Source organism: Carassius carassius, chromosome 21 (assembly GCF_963082965.1).
Source record: "Carassius carassius chromosome 21, fCarCar2.1, whole genome shotgun sequence".
In the NCBI taxonomy this organism is placed as follows: Eukaryota; Metazoa; Chordata; class Actinopteri; order Cypriniformes; family Cyprinidae; genus Carassius; species Carassius carassius.
The window spans coordinates 1,013,356-1,036,868 of NC_081775.1; the positions used below are offsets into that span (position 1 = coordinate 1,013,356).

Below are 23,513 nucleotides of genomic sequence, written 5' to 3' on the forward strand. Positions count from 1 at the left end.
GACGCCAGCACACACCACATCACACTCGCTCCTGCTCTCCTCACCTGACTCGAACGGACAGAAGACCTGTCCACTGCCATTTAGAGAAAACTGCAACCAAAACATCATACACACATGAAAAGCACAAACATTTGAATCATGCATTCATGTGTGCTTGAGCATGTGTTACCTTCACACACATCTGAGGGTGTTTATCCACAACACACACATTATACTGCTGTTGAAAAAGCTAAATGCTATGAGCACTTATGTTGCACAGGACATACTGTCATCCTGGGCAAAGTATGCATAAAATATTTCAGTGCCAAATGTACAGTAAAAGTGTTGCATCCAAGTTGACGTTGCATTTTTAGGTTATATTAAACTATCATTCTTGGTGCATTTGTTCAGACTGTTAAAAACTGTTTTTACGCAAAATGTGTAACAATCAGGTCATGTGACCCTCCGTAACATGTGTTCATCTCTGCACTTATTATGTTGGTAGGATCGTCACGTACCCGTGCATATAACAGTTTTGACCTTCAACTCCTGTCTCTGGGCTCTGTTAACCCCTTGGTGACTGCATTGATGTACCTGTATATCGACCCAAAAAAACCCACAAAGACTTTCTTCATACATTTTCTGACTTTCTGGTATTATTCCTAATTTTGATAGGTTTTTAATCCTCGGAGATTGCAATGTTCATGTGTGCTGTCCATCTAATCTGTTGGCCAAGGACTTCATTAGTCTTATAGACTAATTTGGTCTAGTTCAACTGAGGAAAGGTCCCATTCATTCACATGATCATACACTTGACCTTGTGATGTCCCATCGTTTTTCAGTGCTGGACATTGAATTGGTTGATTACGGTTTCTCAGGCCATAAACTCTTTTATTAATGTGCCTTTGTCATCTCCTGTTGTTAAACTATGTAAACCTGCCTGTTTAACACGTATAATATCTTCCACCGCTAGTGATACTTTCTCATCGATGTTCAAGTTTTCTCAATCTCTCGTCTCCTTTCCATCTAATCAAAATGCCGAAGAGCTTATTCATTGTTTTAATGATGTCTGCACTAACATTTTGGATTCTGCAGCTTAAAAAACCCAAACCTAAGTCTGTCCCCTCGTTAAATGATGCTATACGTGCTCTTGCACACTTGCAGAATAGCTGAAAGAAGGTGGAGGACAGACAAGCTCCAGATTTCTTATGAAATCTTAAAGTCTTCTTTATCTCAATATCAGAAAGCCACAAGATTGGCTAAGTCTATGTATTTATCTGAACTCACTGATAAAAGTGTTCATAGACCAAGAATGCTCTTCATACATGCTGTTGTGAACCCACCTGTTTGTAATTATCGTCCTGAAACAGTTGATATGTGTAACAGCTTTTGTCATTTGTTTTGTTGTAGAGAAGATAAGGAAACCTTAATGTCATCATAATGTCAAGTCAACAAAAACTAAAGCCTTCTGGGTCTCCTTGTGATGTCATATCTCCTCGTCTTTTTAAAGAAGTTTTAAAGCTTTTTACAGAGACAGCACTTGTTAAAGATTTAAAAGATGTTTTAATGGCCACTAACTCAGGTGACTCTGTTGTACTGGTATTATAAGATTTAAGTGCGGCATTTGATACAGCTGACCATGAGGTCTTGCTTGCTCGGCTAGAACAAGTTGTGGGCATCAGAGGAACTGCATTACGTTGGTTTCAGTCATATCTTAAAAATAGAAGATTCTCAATCAATATAGGACGATGTTTTTCAGGGGCGGTACCCCTGCCTTGTGGGGTCCCCAAAGCCTCCATTTTGTCCCCTTTATTGTTTTCTTTATACAGGTATGCTTCCTTTAGCCTCCGTTTTAAAAAGCATAGCTTGTATTATCATTGCTATGCAGACGATACTCAACTTTACTTGCCCCTGAAGCACAACACTGAGCTGAGCAGGGGTTTACTTCACTTCGGAACATGCTGATGTAGTCTGTTGTAGTAATGTTGTTTCTAGTATTCTGGTCTGTGAGCATTAATGTGTTCAGGGGGCGTGGCTTTGGACGGCGATTGCAGGGAGGGTGGGACGATCGCTTTCAGTGCTATCAGGCTAATGTTAGCATTTTCCAAGATCTCCTACTACACCTTTAAATTTGAACAAGTTTTTACCAACTAAGAGCATTGTATAAAGTGAAGACCTTTCTTTATTTTAAGCACTTCAAAACTGAATTCATGCTTTTATTTCTTCTAGAATTGATTATTGTAATTCCCTGTATCTGGGAATAAACAATTCTTCAATATCCATCAAAAACACGGCTGCACGTCTTTTAACCAGTGTTCTCAAATACGAACATGTCACTCCTGTGTTAATGTCTTTACATTGGCTCCCAGTCTGCTTTAGAATTAATTTTAAAGTGCTTCTGCTTGTTTTTAAATGTTTACAATGAGTGTTATGAATGGGAGAGTAACAACAACATCAGCACAGAGTTCTTTCACAAATATCACGGACTCAGCGCTTTTATCTTGTAAGCGACACTGTGTGTTTCTTCTGGAATCAGGGCCTGGAAACCACATCTGTGAACACAGAATAATGCATACATGTAAAAGGAGGAAAACATTTTCAAATATAGCAAAGTGTGTGTGTGTGTGAGAAGAGCAGCACACAGACACACCGTATCAGGTAGGGGAAGCTCAGATTGAAGGTTTTAACCTCCGGTTGAGTCTGCAACACAACCAAAACACCTCAATGGCTTATTGAAGATGTATACACTTTATGAAGGCACAGCTTCTAACATCCTTAATCTACGGAAACACTGTGCATGTTTTTCACAATGAAAAATATTTAGGTAAAAAAGCACAAATAAGCACAATGAATTCTTGCAGGATGTATAAATACTTTTAATATAATTGAAAATTGTGCAGTGATCAAATTAGCTGAGTTTCTCTTTTTTATTGTCTTTATTATAAAGTCTACCTCCCCAAAAATTGAAATCTCATATAAAGTAAGAGGACACATTTCACCCACCTCATTACAATAGTTTCCTTCACACTCTGCGTGTGAATTGTTGTAGCACAGGCTGATCTCCACTGCACTTTGGTCTGTTTCCAATCGTACAGTGAAGTACTGAACTCTACTGTTAGTGTTATCTGTATGCACCGGGGGTCTGAGAGTAACGCAATTTTGATTCTCTGTATGTATGTAGTGTACATGTGGAAGAATTGACAATAAAGCAGACTTGACTTGAAGTGTCTAACATGTTCATCCACTGTGACACTGGCTTTGGGCACTGGATCGTCAGTGTCAGGATCAGAAACACACATGGAAGACAGCAGGTGTGAATGCAGCGGTGTTCTGTCATTAGGACAGTAGTACAGAGAGAGACAGATGTGTGCTCTACGCTGTATGACGTGCTGATGAGCACACGCCTGTGGCTGTGAACAGACACGCTGACCGTGGATCCAGGCTGGGCCGGGAAACAATCCGGATCTGGAGGGCGACAGACAAGCACGGTCAAAACCACTGCACACACGCTTCACATTGATTCAGCACAGCGCTCACTCACAACGGCCTGATGGGACGTCACGGTCCTGACATGCTTCTGAATTTTAGCTTTGCGAGGCTGAAGCAACGGATCGCCACTACTGCTGATCCACTGGAGAAGCAGAAAATACAATCATCACAATGCCCCAGATTCAGTTTAGCTTCAGAAGAGTTCACACTGACCCAGAGCAGCAGTAAAACAGAAGAGCAGGTGACAGCCAAATTCACATTTAGAGATGTGGATTGTACACGCTAGCTGTTCAAAGTAATTTTAAATGACCTGCTGCAATCACTAGTCCAGCGGTGGATTGTGAATGACCCAAAAACAGACCACAGAATTGCACTGATCATGGACAGCAGAGTAAAAATCAATGATAAACGCACACAACTAATTCTAGAACTATAATAACTATATATGCATTTAAGATAACTAAATAAATAAGTTCATCAACGAGGAAGAAACAACACACTCATATGTTCTGTGGCACAACAATCATGAACAGAGAGAACTGATTACACAGTTAAAGAAGCAAATGATGATCAGTTCTTCTGACTCAGATAAATCTTAATAAAGTCAGGCGAGCCGGCCCCAGACGTACCCTGAGAGTGTTGTTTCTCTGTCTCCATATCAGCAGCGTGCAGGAATCAGCCGTTTCAGAGACACTCAGCTCAATCATCAGCGGTTCGTTTGCCACTACAAACCCAGGAGAGAGTGTGAGCTCAGGCAGTCGCTGTGAACTCTGAGCAGACACGCTATGCTGCTGTACATACAGAGAGGACGGACGGAGAGTTGCACAGTACACAAGTCCAGCAGGTCCGGAGTCTGAGAGTCTCAGCGCTCTGTTCAGCACAACACAACACACACACGCACAAGAGCATCTTTTCACACTGGATCAACAGCTTGTACACATAAAAACACAGCTCTCTGGAGTGAATGTCAGTCACCCAAACATAGAAATATCAAAATCTAAAGTTTGCTCAGAATAAGACCTGGAAAATAAACGAGGAAATAGTTTTGAGATCCAGAAACATAATGCTTCTTTGAAGGTGCCCATTTAAACTTCTTACTTCACTGTCCAGGTCTATAGTGTGCATGTGAAACACTGCAGTGATCTGAAGTGATGATCACCATCACCGCTCCACTCCTTCAGAGAGACAGAGAGAAGAGGAAGATTTAGTCTCGCATCTGAGCACTGTTTCAAGAAGCTAACAAAAAGCTTCTCTACACCATCGATGTCAGCTACACAGTAGATAACATGAGTTCAGTTAAGAGATCAATAATCACAACAGCCTCTCTCTCTCTCTCTACAGGGTAAACTGTAGAGAGAAGGGTAAACTGTTCATGAAAAATAATTTGGAAAAAATCCAGGTCCATGCACTCAGTAGGATGCAAAAGTTGAAAAGCCTTTATTATTTAAAAGGGCTAAAGCATAAAACACCAACACGTATCATCCCACTGTCCTTCACCAGGGTGTTGGTAACAAACAAACAGAAACAAGCCATACTTGTAGTTGCATTTATTTCAGGTGTGCCACTCTGGCACTTGCAACACAATTTCTTTGCCACTAGAGGCAATAGTTCAGATCATGTCTGATACCAGAGGTTAAACCAAACAGGACCAAATGAGACATCTCCAAGTGGAAGAACAGGAAAGACACTACTGAAAATATCCAGTGTACAATATACACCAAAGATCAATAAACCAGTCACACATCATAATTCTTAATTAAGATGGTTCTAAAACAACATGAATAGTGTACAAAAATAGCAATTGGGTCTATTGTATTCAAAAAACAATATACTGTCCCTATAGAGGGTGAAAGGTCAAAATCTTCATTGAGACCTGGATGACTAGTGGCCTTCAAGGAATAAATCCAATATGTCTCCCTCTGTTTAAGGCGTTTGATTATATTCCCACCCCTGGCATCAAGGCGAATAGCCTCAATACCCACTACTCGTAAGGTCAAATCCCTCCCATGTTTTGCGTCTATAATGTTTGGGCTTTGGATAATTCATATTTCCAGTCTGGATGGCATACCTACTGTATACTCAGCTACCCTGTCCCTCAATCTCCTTTTAGTGAGGCCTACATAAAAACAGCCACATGTACACTCTAATCGATAGACAACATGGGAAGTATTGCAATTAATAAAACTGTTAATAGTGTAAGTCTTATTAATTATTGCAATTAATAAATGTGAATAGTGTAAGTCTTATTACTGAAAACATCCATAAATGTAGCAGTTTAAGCTATATTCAAAAAATAATTACAATTACCACAAGGATAGTTTCCCTTAGGTTGACGAAGGCAAGTTTCACGTTTAGGAGTGGGGAGGTAACTTCTTACTAACTTGTCTTTAAGTGTAGGAGCCCTCTTAAAGCTGATCCCAGGGGGTTCCATGAATATTTCCTGTAAAGTCAGGTCAAATTCAATAATGTTACAGTTTTTCTAAATTATGTATTTAATCTGGACAGCCTCCTTGCTATAATGAGTTACAAAGTAGGGTTTCTGAGTTAACACTCTTTTGGGTCTAGTCTTAAGCAGACTCTTCCTTTCAAGTGATAGTGCTCTATTATGAGCTTGAACAAGAGTTTGTGTTCGATATCCTCTTTGTCGAAAACGCTGCTGCATATCCATCTATGGAATGATATTCTGGTCATTATTCAAAAGGAATTGCAAATTGTATTTGAATTGAAATTGTATTTGCAATTGCGTTTTCAATTTGTGGAGGCATAAAATGTGACATAATACAAACACAAATGCAAATCGCGCATTACCGTTTGCATTTTCGCTTTCGCAAATGCACAGTTAGTGCCAAATTTCAAATTGAAAAGCAAAGTCCATTTGCAAATGCAATTCTCATGTCTTACGAGCTATGAGCCTGTCATATTTAAAAAGCAACATTAATTACCAAATTTGCTTTTACACTCTCTCTGCACAGCGCATGTAAACTGCCAAAACTCAAATGGAATCGCAATTCCTTTTGCTTTTGAATTTCCAACGTCTTCACAGAAACCTGTCAATCAAGTGACAGGGGTGGGGCCATTTTATTGGGCGTGTTTCCATTGGGATGTGACGTCACTCACAGTCGACCGTAATAAACAATTATTAATAGTCCATTTTGCGGAATGTTTTGAAAAATGGAAGTAATTGGTGAAATTGTGGAGGACATTTTGACACTCCCTTGACAAACAGCATCATCAGTAATGATGTCTTTGCTGATCTAATGCCGCGTTTCCACCAAACTTTTTTCCCAGAAACTATGGACTCTCTCTTTTCTAGCACTTTAAATAAAGTTGCTCCTTTACGCTTAAGGAAGGTTAAGGAAAACAGTTTGACACCATGGTATAATGAGCATACTCGCACCCTAAAGAGAGCAGCCCGAAAAATGGAGCGCAGCTGGAGGAAAACAAAACTAGAGGTATTTCGTATTGCTTGGCGGGAAAGTAACATATCCTACAGAAAAGCATTAAAAACTGCTAGATCCGATTACTTTTCTTCTCTTTTAGAAGAAAACAAACATAACCCCAGGTATTTATTCAATACAGTGGCTAAATTAACGAAAAATAAAGCCTCAACAAGTGTTGACATTTCCCAACATCACAGCAGTAATGACTATGAAATACTTTACTTCTAAAATCGATACTATTAGAGATAAAATTGTAACCATTCAGCCGTCAGCTACAGTATCACATCAGACAGTGCACTATAGACCCCCTGAGGAACAGTTCCACTCATTCTCTACTATAGGAGAGGAAGAACTGTATAAACTTGTTAAATCCTCTAAACCAACAACATGTATGTTAGACTCTATACCATCTAAGCTCCTAAAAGAGGTGCTTCCAGAAGTCATAGATCCTCTTCTGACTATTAATAATTCCTAATTGTCATTAGGATATGTCCCCAAAACCTTCAAACTGGCTGTTATTAAGCCTCTCATAAAAAAAACACAACTTGACCCCAGATAACTAGTTAATTATAGACCAATCTCGAATCTCCCTTTTCTGTCCAAGATACTAGAAAAGGTGGTATCCTCACAATTATATTCCTTCTTAGAGAAAAATGGTATATGTGAGGATTTCCAGTCAGGATTTAGACCGCATCATAGTACTGAGACTGCTCTCCTTAGAGTTACAAATGAGCTGCTCTTATCATCTGTTCGTGGTTGTATCTCTCTATTAGTTTTATTGGATCTGCTGCGTTTGACACAATTGACCACAACATTCTTTTGCATAGACTTGAACACTTTGTTGGCATAAATAGAAGTGCATTAGCATGGTTTAAGTCGTACTTATATGACAGCCATCAATTCGTAGCAGTGAATGAAGAGGTATCATACCGATCACAAGTGCAGTATGGAGTACCTCAAGGCTCAGTACTAGGGCCGCTACTCTTCATGCTCTATATGTTACCCTTGGGAGATATCATCAGGAAATATGGTGTTAGCTTTCACTGTTATGCTGATGATACTCAGCTCTATATTTCTTCGCGGCCCGGTAATAACGTAGAACACTGTCTAAGACTTGATGGCTGCTCTGTCAATTCTTCGTCATCAGTTAGGAACCTAGGTGTGCTACTTGATCACAATCTTTCCTTAGAAAGCCACGTTTCTAGCATTTTTAAAACTGCATTTTTCCATCTCAAAAATATATCTAAATTATGGCCTATGCTCTCAATGTCAAATGCAGAAATGTTAATCCATGCATTTATGACCTCAAGGTTAGATTATTGTAATGCTTTATTGGGTGGTTGTTCTGTACGCTTGGTAAACAAACTACAGCTAGTCCAAAATGCAGCAGCAAGAGTTCTTACTAGAACCAGGAAGTATGACCATATTAGCCCGGTCCTGTCAACACTGCACTGGCTCCCTATCAAGCATCGTATAGATTTTAAAATATTGCTTATTACTTATAAAGCCCTGAATGGTTTAGCACCTCAGTATTTGAATGAGTTCCTTTTACATTATAATCCTCTATGTCCGCTACGTTCTCAAAACTCAGGCAATTTGATAATACCTAGAATATCAACATCAACTGCGGGCGGCAGATCCTTTTCCTATTTGGCGCCTAAACTCTGGAATAACCTACCTAACATTGTTCGGGAGGCAGACACACTCTTGCAGTTTAAATCTAGATTAAAGACCCATCTCTTTAACCTGGTTTACACATAACATACTAATATGCTTTTAATATCCAAATCCGTTAAAGGATTTTTAGGCTGCATTAATTAGGTAAACCGGAACCGGGAACACTTCCCATAACAACCTATGTACTTGCTACATCATTAGAAGAATGGCAACTACGCTAATATTTGTCTGTTTCTCTCTTGTTCCGAGGTCACCATAGCCACCAGATCCAGTCTGTGTCCAGATCAGAGGGTCACTGCAGTCACCCGGATCCAGTACGTATCCAGACCAGATGCTGGATCAGCACCTAGAAAGGACCTCTACATCCCTGAAAGACAGAGACCAGGACAACTAGAGCCCCAGATACAGATCCCCTGTAAAGACCTTGTCTCAGAGGACCACCAGGACAAGACCACAGGAAACAGATGATTCTTCTGCACAATCTGACTTTGCTGCAGCCTGGAATTGAACTACTGGTTTTGTCTGGTCAGAGGAGAACTGGCCCCCCAACTGAGCCTGGTTTCTCCCAAGGTTTTTTCTCCATTCTGTCACCGATGGAGTTTCGGTTCCTTGCTGCTGTCGCCTCTGGCTTACTTAGTTGGGGTCACTTCCTTTACAGTGATATCATTGACTTGACTGCAGATGATTGCACAGATATTATTTAAACTGAACGGAGATGATGACATCACTGAATTCAATGATGAACTGCCTTTAACTGTCATTTTGCATTATTGACACCGTTTTCCTAATGAATGTTGTTCAGTTGCCTGACGCAATGTATTTTGCTTAAAGCGCTATATAAATAAAGGTGACTTGACTTGACCATGAAGGTGTACTTACTGTAAGTCATTATCTGTATGAATTCCATTTATAATGTAGCAGAACCTGATTTTACCAAGTGAGACATGTTCCTGGGACAACATCTTTGTTGTCCCTGGAACAACATTGTGATTAACCAATCAGATTTGAAGAACCAGTTTATAGATTTTGTGAAGTTTATGCTTAAAATCACTGTTTGGTGCTTGTACATCAGTGTCATTCATCTATCATTTCCTCTGATTTTAGGGATTACTCATGGTTAAGGTTAGGTTTAGGTGTAGGGATATGGTCAAGAATACATTTTTGGAGTAAAATGTTGTTCCAGGGTCAACAAAATACGTTGACCTAGGAACACATCTGAGCAAAATCAGGACGTGCTTATAATGTATGTATTATACAGTATGTGTTTATAATTTAATCATTCAGAGAAAGAACACTTTCATCAACAATCCAAAATCCATAATGAACTTTCTCTCCAATGAGTTAGTAAGTGTACACCTGTTATAAACTTCTGCAAACATGTGTTTACATACAAGCAGGAGCGGATAGCAGAGTTTGTGTGCATTAGGAGCTGGCGGACCTCCATACCCTTTTTTTCTTTCTCTTTGGAGCTGTTTGTGCATAGATAAGATCCCTAAAGTTGCAAAGACTAAAGTCTCAAACCCAAAGAGATATTCTTGATCAAAGTTAAGACTCATCCTCACCCTCCTAAAACACCTGTTTAAACACGCCCCCACATGTCTACGTCATGATGTGGGAAGATTTCCATAACACCACTCAAATGTTCACGCAAAGAAAGGTGTAACTTTTATTCTCGCTGTAGTATTGTTGCTGCCACAGTCATGTTGTGGAGACGCTGTGTGTTTCACTGTGAAAGAGAAGCTACTTTCTTTGTTCTTCCAAAAGAGGACACAACTAGAAATCAGTGGTTAAGTTGTATTTACAACACTGTTCCAGAACACTTCAACACAAATATTTAGATGTGTGCAGTGCATTTTCTGGAGGACTTTTTCTATAGTGAGTATGTTCAAACTTTGCAAGGACAGTCTGGTGCTTCTGACTCACAGTCTGTAAGTATGTTTTCATATTTAAAGTCTTTGCCACTGATGATTCAAAGTGAGTTTTGAGCAGCGTAGAGTAGAGCTTGTTGTTTCTCCGATCACAAATGCAGACATGTTTTTAAGCAGCACGATACACATCGCTTAAAAACACAGTAGAAGTCATTATAATCAGTAATTATGTCCCCACTGGATGCTACAAATGCCTTGTTTGTAATGGGTTTTATTGTTTTATCTGGTCGCACCAGGACACACATCATCAGAGTTTGTTAAGGAGTGTAACATTTCTGTCACAGGCTTGAGCGATTCGGCCAATCACAATGCACTGGATAGCTGGCCAATCAGAGCACACCTCACTTTTCAAACTACGAGCTTTGTAAAAATCAACGCATTTCAGAAAGGTGGGGCATAGAGCAACCATAATGTACAGTATGTGTAAAATATTTTTTTTAACCTTCAACCGCATAAACATTTAATTACACCAAATACACAAAATAATGTTGTTTTTGGCAGCATCATATAACCCCTTTAAAGGATATTCTTCACACAAGCCACACCCATAAAGAAATTTCTTTGCAATCACACCTAGATAAAATTACATTTCCCCCGAGAGATCCACATTAAAACAAGATAATGAAGCTGGCTCAAGTGTCTTTCTGTGTGAAACAAGATTTACATCACCTGAAGGAAATGGTTCTTAGGGAGCGCAGCTTTCAGGATTTATGCGTGTGAACTCAATGCTGCATTAATGTGTATCTTGTGTCTAATCGCCTGCATTCAAGCATGATTAGAATAGTATACAGGACCTTTAACACAAAATTATCTTATATAAATTATGAGTTGCTTTGCATTATACAAAGAAAATAACTAAACAGAAGACCAATCACAATTCAGTATGAGTGTGTTAATGAATTGTGTATGCTGAACTTAAAGGAGCAGACGTGGTGTGTGTCTTCACGAGGAGAACCGCTCTGAATAACTGGTCTTACAGGTGTGAGTCAGTTTACTAGTTCTCCTTCACCTCTGTCACAGATGGAAGAGCTTGTTTTACACTATTTTGTGCATTGTTTGCAAGCATGGCTATCACTGTTGCTTAAATTCATGCCTGACTGAACCTCATCCAGAAGAGGCTTCTGCACGGGACTCGTGATGATTATTCACTGAAACCTCGTGGCTTGATGATTACTCCGTTTTGAGTTCTACCATTTCTACATAGACTCATGTCCATTCACCAAAAACCAGAACAAAGCAAACAAGAAACAGATGTACAAAACTCAACCCTTTTTATTAAAGTCTATCGCTTGTATTATTCATATATATATACTGTATAAAAGTTCTACAGTGACAGACAACGGTTAGTCATGATTGGTTCTCAAAGAACAACAGAGAACAGGAGAGAAATATACACAAACACGACAGATGCACCGCTTGCCCAGAGGAGGCTTCACGGGGAGAGGAGGATCGTCTGGAAGAACAAATAAATACATGATCACACTTCACTTGAGCTTGACGTCAGCCTCACACACATCACACACTGTGTTTGATCAGATCTTGAATACTGGCTGTAGTGTGAGGTAAAGGACTGACTCGAACAGTAAACACACATCCTGTCTGTGGCGTCTCCATCAGTCGCTGTCGCTCGTGTCGCTGCTGGGCTCGCCCTGGACCTTGTTACGGTGCTGCATGGCACGGTGATACGCCACCTGAACAGACTTCCTGATGTTCGACTTCCGGCCTTCCAGCATCTTATCCTTGTCCAGATCCGGATTGACGCCCAGAGGAACCAGTTTGGAGCGCGGCAGCCATTGCCTGCACACACACACACACACACACACAGATGTGATTCAGAGATCTCTGGAGGAATGACTGTAACTGGAAGACTCCTGTGACACGGCACATCTCCTCTCAACTCACCTGACCTACAAACAATATCCTGGGCAAATATGTGCAACATTTCTTTTATAGGTTTGTGGTTGGTAAGATTTTTTGTCATGTTTGGAGTACACCAAGACTGAATAAAATAATCTTGTGAAATGTTACAATGTAAATCATCTGTTTTCTGTGTGAATCTGTGTGAAAGTGTAATGTATTTCTGTGATGCTCCGTATTTTCAGCATCATTCCTCCAGTCTTCAGTGTCACATGATCTTCAGAAATCAGAATAATATGATGATTTACTGCTCAAGAGACATTTCTGATTATTATCAGTGTTGAACACAGTTGTGCTGCACAATATTCCTGCGGAAACTGTGATGCATTTTATTTTTCAGGATTCACAGATGAATAGAAAGTTCAAAAGAACAGCATTCAATTGAAATAGAAATCTTTTCTCAGATTATAAATAACTTTACAGACACTTTTGATCAATTTAATACATCCTCAATCAATAAAAGTATTAATTTCTTTAAAAATAAAATGTGAGCACAAATCTTTGAATGGTTGTCTAGTTAAGGTTTCTCAGACAGAGACACACATCTGAGCACAGACCCCTGTGTGTGTGTGTGTGTGTGTGTGTGTGCGCGTGGGCGTGCGTGCATGTGCGTGTGTGTGTGCATGTGTGTGTGTGTGTGCGCGTGTGCGTGCGTGCGTGTGTGTGTGCGCGTGTGCGTGCGTGTGTGTGTGTGTGTGCGCGTGCGTGCGTGTGTGTGTGTGTGCGTGTGTGTGTGTGTGTGAGTGAGTGTGTGCGTGTGTGTGTGTGCGTGTGCGTGTGTGCGTGCGTGCGTGTGTGTGTGTGTGTGTGCGTGTGTGTGTGTGCGTGTGCGTGTCTCACCAGGTCCTCTTGTTGTCGAAGAAGAGCACTAGGAAGAGATGTTCCCTGGCCTCCTGTGTCATCTGCTCTCCCAGCTTCAGCACCTCTACCGGCGGGACAGGAATCGGGACGCCCCGGTGGAACACACCCTCCCGTGGCATCTTGGGATCAATGATCTGTGGGAAGGAAGGATATCACATGTCTCACACTGAGGAGAGAGGAGTGAAGCGGCCCCTGCTGGACACACACAGCAGCTTCCACACTGATCAGCTAGAGCCCTTTTATTATTTGGGGTTATTTATTGTCCACAGTGTTATGCTGCGTTTCCACCGCAGGGACTTTACCCAGGAACTAGGGACTTTGGCCTGGTACTCGGTGTGTTTCCACCGCAGGAACCAGGAACTAAATAAAGTTCTGGGTAAAAAAATGCCCCTCAGAAAGTTCCTGCTGGTGAGGTGGTACTTTTTCAAAGTTCCTGAACTTTCGGGGGCGGGACTTGGGCACTAAACATCCTGATTGGTTGAGTTCACGCAGCATTGGTTAAGTTCAGCCACCATTTATTCAGATCATTTTCAAAATATTACTTTTATTGTGTCATGAAATGTAATTTTAAAAGTATTTCAGGTGAGAATGTAGTTGTTTAAAACTCAAATCTGTGGTTTATTTATAAAGACAGCGCCTATTTAAAAATGTGTTTGGCCGATCTCAGAGACGGTGAGCTCCACGCGATCAGCGGGAGATCAGTCCTCATGTATCCACCGAGAAGCAGCGTTACCTCGGCTAGACCTTCTGATATGTGCCGCTGGCTCTGATGTCTCTTTAGTGGTTAAACATAAAATATAATTCAGCTGCGGGGTAAATCTAACAGGTTTTCTTTGGTCTGTATTCAATTTATCTGTATGTTAAAATGAAAATAAAAAAGGCAAATCTATATAATATTTCGTTTCATTGTAATGGCTGTATATATTCACATATCCCTGAACTAAGTACATTTCTGCAGCTGTTATTATGCTTAAATGAAAACGAAAGGAGGCAGTGGTATTTGATATCCTATTTCGTTTTATTGTAAATATACAGAGAGGAAAACTGCAGTAGCCATGGTCAGCTGACTGAAGTTATCAAGTATATGAAGTCCACACTACCGAGAATGCACATCCAAATCAGCGCACTATAGTATTGAGAAACGCGTGCAGACCTACGTCACAAGTCTATTTGCCTAATCTTCCCGGTACTTTACACCGCGGTGGAAACACAGAAAGCAACAGGTCTGGGGGGAAAAAAGTTCCTGGTACAAATGTTCCGTGTAATTTGGGTGGAAACGTGGCATTAGTTAAAAAGTGCTTTGAGTGCCTGCACATCAGTCCCCTCACTGCTGCTCTACTGTCAACTCAGAACATAGACTTACACTTCAACACAGATGCCAACGGAAAAACATTTGTGCTCTATCAAATCCTTTTTTTCTTTTGGTTTTGACCATTTGTGATTTTGTATTTTTTATTGACTGTTTGTGATTTTTTTTATTACATTTTTACTTAGTCCTCTGATCGACTCCTCGTTACTATGAAATTACAGAAAGAAAAAAAGATTAAAAAAGGATGTGAGATGTCTAGAGTGATTTAACCACGGAAAAACACCAATAAAACAAGATGGGAACATAAAACCCATCAAGCACATATAGATCAAATCTATTTAAATATATGCACTGTATTAGGCATGCATGATATTTTAATTAACCTGGCTTGATCGTTTGATGTACACATTAATGCATCCACTAATATTGTCTGCACTCTTTTTACGAAAGCACCAGGATCATCTCTTCAACCACCTGGACCAAGGTTATTAAACTTATGGTTTTGCATTTTAAAATAATTTTTAGTTTTTGAAATAAGATTTAGTTGCATTTTTATTCATTTAATTAATAATTTAGTTTAGTTTTAATTCTGTGAACAGATTTGTATGTAGTTTGTTTTATATAGTTTAGTTTGAGTTTTAGGACAGCAGGTTTCATGGACGAGAGCCTGCAGCGTGACACTCACCAAAGCGGGGTATGATGGGTATCCTCTGCACTTGGCCCACACCAGATCCAGAGCGTCTAGAGAGCTGTAGTCATCTGAACTCATCCAGCATCCAGAGCGGCCCCGTCCCCGCACCACTGCACACACACACACACACACACACAGGTCAGGCTGAGAACAGATGGCACGCGGGCCGGTCTGAAGCATGTCTGCTGCACTCACTGTGAGACACTCCTCGGGATCCTCCCATGGAGTAGGAGTCGTTCTCCGTGCCAGACGTTTCCTCGCTGCTGTCCTCCTGAAAGGCCGAGCGGGAGAAAGAGGCTTTTCCACGGCCTTGTTTAGAAGGAGTGGTGCTGCGAGAGAAGAACAACAGCGCTACATGACCCTGGCATCACCCAGTGTGTGTGTGTGTGAGTGTGTGTGAGCGAGTGTGCGTGTGAGTGTGTTTGAGAGTGTGTGAGTGAGCGTGTGAGTGAGCGTGTGAGTGAGTGTGAGCGTGTGTGAGTGAGTGTGTGTGAGAGTGTGTGAGTGAGCGTGTGAATGAGAGTGAGTGTGAGCGTGTGAGTGAGAGTGTGAGTTAGTGAGTGTGTGTGTGTGTGAGCGTGTGAGTGAGTGTGTGTGAGCGTGAGTGAGTGTGTGAGTGAGTGTGAGTGAGTGAGTGTGTGTGAGTGTGTGAGTGAGCGTGTGAGTGAGTGAGTGTGTGTGAGTGAGTGTGTGTGAGAGTGTGTGAGTGAGCGTGTGAGTGAGTGAGTGAGTGAGTGTGTGTGAGTGAGCGTGTGAGAGTGAGTGTGAATGAGAGTGTGAGAGCGTGAGTGTGTGTGAGTGAGTGTGAGTGAGCGTGTGAGTGAGCGTGTGTGTGTGAGTGAGCGTGTGAGTGAGTGTGCGTGTGAGTGTGTAAGCATGTGAGTGTGTGAGTGATTGGGTGAGTGTGAGCGTGTGAGTGAGTGTGTGAGCGTGTGAGTGAGTGTGTGAGAGTGAGTGTGTGAGTGAGCGTGTGAGTGAGTGAGTGTGTGAGTGAGTGTGTGTGAGAGTGTGTGAGTGAGCGTGTGAGTGAGTGAGTGAGTGAGTGTGTGTGAGCGTGTGAGAGTGAGTGTGAATGAGAGTGTGAGAGCGTGAGTGAATGTGTGAGTGAGTGTGAGTGAGCGTGTGAGTGAGCGTGCGTGTGTGAGTGAGCGTGTGAGTGAGTGTGAGCGTGTGAGTGAGTGTGAGCGTGTGAGAGTGAGCGAGTGTGTGTGAGTGAGCGTGTGAGTGAGCGAGTGTGTGTGAGAGTGTGTGTGAGAGTGTGTGTGAGAGTGTGTGTGAGTGAGCGTGTGAGTGAGCGTGTGAGTAAGTGCGAGTGAGCGTCTGAGCGAGAGTGTGTGAGTGAGCGTGTGAGTGAGTGTGTGTGAGTGAGCGTGTGAGTGTGAGAGCGTGTGAGCGTGTGAATGAGAGTGTGAGAGCGTGAGTGAGCGTGTGAGTGAGCGTGTGAGTGAGAGAGTGTGTGAGCAAGTGCGAGTGAGAGAGTGTGTGAGCAAGTGCGAGTGAGCGTGTGAGCGAAAGTGTGAGTGAGCGTGTGAGTGAGAGTTTGAGAGCGTGTGAGTGAGAGAGTGTGTGAGTGTGAGAGAGTGTGTGAGTGAGCGTGTGAGTGAGCGTGCGAGTGAGCGAGAGTGTGAGTGAGCGTGTGAGTGAGAGAGTGTGTGAGTGTGAGAGAGTGTGTGAGTGAGCGTGCGAGTGAGCGAGTGTGAGTGAGCGTGTGAGTGTGAGAGTGTGTGAGTGAGCATGTGAGTGAGCGAGTGTGTGAGCGTGTGAGTGAGCGTGTAAGTGCATGTGAGTGAGCGTGTGAGTGAGAGAGTGTGTGAGCGTGTGAGTGAGAGTGTGTGAGCGTGTGAGTGAGTGTGTGTGAGCGTGAGTGAGTGTGTGAGTGAGCGTGAGTGAGCGTGTGAGTGAGCGTGAGTGAGCGTGTGAGTGAGTGATTGTGTGTGAGTGAGCGTGTGAGTGAGTGAGCGTGTGAGAGTGAGCGTGTGAGAGTGAGTGTGTGTGAGCGTGTGAGTGAGTGAGCGTGTGAGAGTGAGTGTGTGTGAGAGTGTGTGAGTGAGCGTGTGAGTGAGTGAGTGTGTGTGAGTGAGCGTGTGAGTGAGTGAGCGTGTGAGAGTGAGCGTGTGAGAGTGAGTGTGTGTGAGCGTGTGAGTGAGTGAGCGTGTGAGAGTGAGTGTGTGTGAGAGTGTGTGAGTGAGCGTGTGAGTGAGTGAGTGTGTGTGAGTGAGTGTGTGAGTGAGTGTGTGAGTGAGCGTGAGTGAGTGAGTGAGTGAGAGAGTGTGTGAGCAAGTGCGAGTGAGAGAGTGTGTGAGCAAGTGCGAGTGAGCGTGTGAGCGAAAGTGTGAGTGAGCGTGTGAGTGAGAGTTTGAGAGCGTGTGAGTGAGAGAGTGTGTGAGTGTGAGAGAGTGTGTGAGTGAGCGTGTGAGTGAGCGTGCGAGTGAGCGAGAGTGTGAGTGAGCGTGTGAGTGAGAGAGTGTGTGAGTGTGAGAGAGTGTGTGAGTGAGCGTGCGAGTGAGCGAGTGTGAGTGAGCGTGTGAGTGTGAGAGTGTGTGAGTGAGCATGTGAGTGAGCGAGTGTGTGAGCGTGTGAGTGAGCGTGTAAGTGCATGTGAGTGAGCGTGTGAGTGAGAGAGTGTGTGAGCGTGTGAGTGAGAGTGTGTGAGCGTGTGAGTGAGTGTGTGTGAGCGTGAGTGAGTGAGTGAGTGTGTGTGAGTGAGTGTGTGAGTGAGTGTGTGAGTGAGCGTGAGTGAGCGTGTGAGTGAGTGATTGTGTGTGAGTGAGCGTGTGAGTGAGTGAGCGTGTGAGAGTGAGCGTGTGAGAGTGAGTGTGTGTGAGCGTGTGAGTGAGTGAGCGTGTGAGAGTGAGTGTGTGAGCGTGTGAGTGAGTGAGTGTGTGTGAGTGAGTGTGTGAGTGAGTGTGTGAGTGAGCGTGAGTGAGCGTGTGTGTGAGAGTGTGAGTGAGCGTGTGAGTGAGTGATTGTGTGTGAGTGAGTGTGTGAGTGAGTGAGCGTGTGAGTGAGTGAGCGTGTGAGAGTGAGTGTGTGTGAGAGTGTGTGAGTGAGCGTGTGAGTGAGTGAGTGTGTGTGAGTGAGCGTGTGAGAGTGAGTGTGAGAGCGTGTGAGTGAGCGTGTGAATGAGTGTGAGAGCGTGAGTGAGTGTGTGAGTGAGTGTGAGTGAGCGTGCGTGTGAGTGAGCGTGTAAGTGAGCGAGTGTGTGTGAGTGAGCGTGAGTGTGAGTGAGCGTGTGAGTGAGCGTGCGTGTGAGTGAGCGTGTGTGAGTGAGCGTGTGTGAGTGAGCGTGTGAGTGAGCGTGTGTGAGTGAGCGTGTGTGAGTGAGCGTGCGTGTGAGTGTGTAAGCGTGTGAGTGTGTGAGTGATTGGGTGAGTGTGAGCATGCGAGTGAGTGTGAGCGTGTGAGTGTGAGAGTGTGTGAGTTAGCGTGTGTGTGAGAATGTGTGTGAGCGTGTGAGTGTGAGAGTGTGTGAGTGAGCGTGTGTGAGAGTGTGTGTGAGTGAGCGTGTGAGTGAGCGAGTGAGCGTGTGAGTGAGCGTATGAGTAAGTGCGAGTGAGCGTGTGTGAGTGAGCGTGTGAGTGAGTGAGTGTGTGTGAGTGAGCGTGTGAGAGTGAGAGCGAGAGCGTGTGAATGAGTGTGAGAGCGTGAGTGAGTGTGTGATTGAGAGAGTGTGTGAGCAAGTGCGAGTGAGCGTGTGAGCGAGAGTGTGAGTGAGCGTGTGAGTGAGTGTGAGAGAGTGTGTGAGTGAGCGTGCGAGTGAGCGAGAGTGTGAGTGAGCGTGTGAGTGAGAGAGTGTGTGAGTGAGCGTGTGAGTGAGCGTGCGAGTGAGCGTGTGAGAGCGTGCGAGTGAGAGTGTGTGAGTGAGCGTGCGAGTGAGCGAGAGTGTGAGTGAGCGTGTGAGTAAGTGCGAGTGAGCGTGTGAGCGAGTGCGAGTGAGCGAGTGTGAGTGAGCGTGTGAGTGAGTGAGCGTGTGAGAGTGAGAGCGTGTGAGCGTGTGAATGAGTGTGAGAGCGTGAGTGAGCGTGTGATTGAGAGAGTGTGTGAGCAAGTGCGAGTGAGCGTGTGAGTGAGAGTGTGTGAGTGTGAGAGAGTGTGTGAGTGAGCGTGCGAGTGAGCGAGAGTGTGAGTGAGTGAGCGTGTGAGTGAGCGTGGGAGTGAGCGTGGGAGTGAGCGAGTGTGTGAGTGAGCGTGCGAGTGAGCGAGAGTGAGTGAGCGTGTGAGTGAGAGAGTGTGTGAGTGAGTGTGTGAGCGTGTGAGTGAGCGTGAGAGAGTGTGTGAGTGAGCGTGCGAGTGAGCGAGAGTGTGAGTGAGCGTGTGTGAGTGAGCGTGTGAGAGTGAGAGCGTGTGAGCGTGTGAATGAGTGTGAGAGCGTGAGTGAGCGTGTGATTGAGAGAGTGTGTGAGCAAGTGCGAGTGAGCGTGTGAGCGAGAGTGTGAGTGAGCGTGTGAGCGAGAGTGTGTGAGTGTGAGAGAGTGTGTGAGTGAGCGTGCGAGTGAGCGAGAGTGTGAGTGAGCGTGTGAGTGAGCGTGGGAGTGAGCGTGAGTGAGCGTGGGAGTGAGCGTATGAGAGCGTGCGAGTGAGTGTGTGTGAGTGAGCGTGTAAGTGCATGTGAGTGAGCGTGTGAGTGAGAGAGTGTGTGAGCGTGTGAGTGAGCGTATGAGAGCGTGCGAGTGAGCGTGTGAGAGCGTGAGAGAGTGTGTGAGTGAGCATGCGAGTGAGCGAGAGTGTGAGTGAGCGTGTGAGTGAGAGAGTGTGTGAGTGTGAGTGTGTGAGTGAGCGTGTGAGTGAGCGAGTGTGTGAGTGAGCGTGTAAGTGCATGTGAGTGAGCGTGTGAGTGAGAGTGTGTGAGCGTGCGAGTGAGCGTGTGAGAGCGTGCGAGTGAGCGTGTGAGAGCGTGCGAGTGAGAGAGTGTGTGAGTGTGAGTGTGTGAGTGAGCGTGTGAGTGAGCGAGTGTGTGAGCGTGTGAGTGAGCGTGTAAGTGCATGTGAGTGAGCGTGTGAGTGAGAGTGTGTGAGCGTGTGAGTGAGAGTGTGTGAGTGAGCGTGTGAGTGAGCGTGTGTGAGTAAGTGCGAGTGAGCAAGTGCGAGTGAGCGTGTGAGCGAGAGTGTGTGAGTGAGCGTGTGAGTGTGTAAACGTGTGAGTGTGTGTGTGAGTGAGCGTGTGAGTGAGCGTGTGAGTGAGCGTGTAAACGTGTGAGTGTGTGTGTGTGAGCGTGTGAGTGAGAGAGTGTGTGAGTAAGTGCGAGTGAGCGTGTGAGCGAGCGTGTGAGTAAGAGTGTGATCGAGTGAGTGTGTGAGTGAGAGTGTGAGCGTGTGCGTGAGCGTGTAAGTGAGAGAGTGTGTGAGCATGTGAGTAAGTGCGAGTGAGCGTGTGAGCGAGCGTGTGAGTAAGAGTGTGATCGAGTGAGTGTGTGAGTGAGAGTGTGAGCGTGTGAGTGAGCGTGTAAGTGAGTGAGCGTGTAAGTGAGCGAGTGTGTGAGTGAGCGTGTGAGTGAGCGTGTGAGTGAGCGAGTGTGTGAGCGAGTGTGTGTGAGTGAGCGTGTGAGTGAGCGTGTGAGTGAGCGAGTGTGTGAGTGTGTAAGCGTGTGTGTGTGTGTGAGTGTGAGTGATTGAGTGAGTAAGTGTGTGAAAGTGAAAAAAAGTGAAAGTGACGTGACATTCAGCCAAGTATGGTGACCCATACTCAGAATTTGTGTTCTGCATTTAATCCATCCAAATACCGTGAACACACAACCGGAGCAGTGGGCAGCCATTTATGCTGCGGCGCCCGGGGAGCAGTTGGGGGTTCAGTGCCTTGCTCAAGGGCACCTAAGTCGTGGTATTGCAGGTGGAGAGAGAATGTACATGCACTCCCCCCACCCACAATTCGTGTGAGTGAGTGAGTGAGCGTGTGAGTGTGAGCGTGTGAGAGCGTGTGAGTGAGTGTGTGAATGTGTATGCGTGTGAGTGAGTGCGAGTGAGTGTGTAGGTGAGTGAGTGTGAGCTTGTGTGTGAGCGTGTGAGTGAGCGTGTGAGTGAGTGAGTGTGAGTGTGAGCGTGTGAGAGCGTGAGTGAGTGTGTGAATGTGTATGTGTGTGAGTGAGTGCGAGTGAGCGTGTGAGTGTGAGCGTGTGAGTGAGAGCGTGTGAGTGAGTGAGTGTGAGTGTGAGCGTGTGAGAGCGTGTGAGTGAGTGTGTGAATGTGTATGTGTGTGAGTGAGTGCGAGTGAGCGTGTGAGTGAGTGAGTGTGAGCGTGTGAGAGCGTGTGTGAGCGTGTGAGTGAGCGTGTGAGTGAGTGAGTGTGAGCGTGTGAGTGAGTGTGTGAATGTGTATGCATGTGAGTGAGTGCGAGTGAGCGAGCGTGTGCGTGTGTGTGAGAGAGAGTGAGTGCATGTGTGTGTGTGTGAGAGAGTGTGTGAGTGTGTACCTGGTCCTGTCGGACGCGGCGCTGCTGCTGCTGCTGCTGGTGGACTCTGAGTCGGAGCTGGAGCGTGGCAGACTACGCTCGTTCCTGTACACCAGGAAACTCTCAGTTTTTGGCTGACTGCTTCCACCAAAACCATTACTGTGAAGATCTGAGATGCACACAGCATGAAAAGAAACTACGTTACACTAGCTAGGTTTCCATCACCCTGTTTTTATGTGCATTTTGATGCATCACATCAGAAACAACTGAATTGCCAAATTTCGATAAAAAAAATCCCACAAAATACACAAAATGGTTGTTATGCTTGCTTGACGTGGTTTTTGACTTGCGAAAACAGGTTAATGCGAATAATGAGACATGGAAACATCTTATGAATTCCTCCAAGTGCATCAAAAAAGTCATGTGACTTGGCTCTATGGGACAGCAAAACCAGACTAACCAGTGGACCGATCTAGTCGCACAGCATCTGAAATGTTGCTAAGGTCATTCTGAAATGCCAGAGCAAAGTCTGTCGTCAAAGCATTTCTCTTTTATTGCCTCCCAGAGCTGTATTACATGATTGCATCCCAAACAGATGACATCCACCTCCCAGAGCAAGATAGAATTTACGGTTTCATCAAGGTGCAATTCAGTGGCTTCTCCTACTTTTGTTAGTGATATTTAAGTATTTAAGTGCCAGTTCATCAGGAAGTGGTGATTTTGTTTTCTTTGAAACAGTGAGTTTCTGAGGAATCTTCACATACGTCTCACGAACAAGCTTTGCATGATTACATCAAATTGATCTGCAAAGCACTTTGCACAATTATGAAAAATTATATTACCGTATATTATATGCTATTAATATCTCCACGCCTTATAGTCACAATTATCTGATTATAGCGGTTCAAAAAAAGTTGACATTTTGAGAAGATATAAACAAAGTTTACTACTATATATAGTGGAGATTTGCTTTGGTATACACCTTTTGATGTCATGTTCTGTATGTATTAACGTTAAGATTGGATTGCATAACATCATTGTTAATTGTTAATTTAAATCATTAATTAATTATCTGGTAATATTGAAAATTATGAAACCTGTGAGGTTTTATTCTAGTTATAATAATCTGACAAGCCTAATAACTCTCTAATAATGTGTTCCAATGTGTAAAAGTCCAATCATACGGCTGTCATACTTTGAGTTTCCACTGAAGAAGTCAAGGACACTGGAGTGTGTAAATAGTGAATTTCTTGGTGAACCAGGCTTGTTTTCCTTGGTGTGTTCTGATGGTGGGGACTTCCCAGCATTCAAGCCTCTTTACAGAAAACATCTGACTCACAGAGAAGTGTGGGAGTTTCCTCATAGTCTGTGTGATGACTGATACTTTGACAAGCATCCAGTTAAAACAGTAGTATTCAAAGAAGAACCGCAGAAGTCTCTCAGCAGCAAGACAAAAGTAGAACTGAGCTGAGCTGATTCAAGGTACGGAGCAAAAACTGCACAATTAAACTAAACTGATTACAACGGTCATGCTTAAAGTGAAATGTCAAAATGGATAAAAAGTGTCAACTGCAGCATCACATTAAGATCTGCTAACATTGCATTTAAAGATTTCTTCTTTAACAACCTTCTTTAAGCTGGAGCATTACATGTTTTTGTCAATCGTATTAACGCAACAGCCAATCAGAGCCGTTCAGATTAGTCGGCGGGGAAGAACTCTTGCAAGTCCTCACATCATATCTGCATGTGGTTGTTTCTAGGAGATTCGTTTGGCAGTGTTCAGATCATCAGTGATTATATGACCTGCGCTCAACATAAGCCCTGAACGCTTCGGCTAG

At 43.9% G+C, this 23,513-nt stretch overlaps 1 protein-coding gene across 2 annotated transcripts in view; it reads right to left on the reverse strand.

Moving 5' to 3' along the window:
* Positions 1-11,767: 11,767 nt before the first annotated feature.
* The window catches only part of brpf1 (bromodomain and PHD finger containing, 1), a 33,479-nt gene continuing 21,733 nt past the window's right edge, over positions 11,768-23,513 (reverse strand). For both annotated transcript variants that reach the window (XM_059502964.1, XM_059502965.1), the window contains 5 exons: positions 21,697-21,844; positions 15,487-15,620; positions 15,286-15,401; positions 13,271-13,425; positions 11,768-12,310 (listed from right to left, as the gene is read on the reverse strand). In XM_059502964.1, the coding sequence (XP_059358947.1) occupies positions 12,127-12,310; positions 13,271-13,425; positions 15,286-15,401; positions 15,487-15,620; positions 21,697-21,844 (737 nt within the window). In that variant the 3' untranslated portion in view covers positions 11,768-12,126. The remainder of the gene's footprint in view (positions 12,311-13,270; positions 13,426-15,285; positions 15,402-15,486; positions 15,621-21,696; positions 21,845-23,513) is intronic.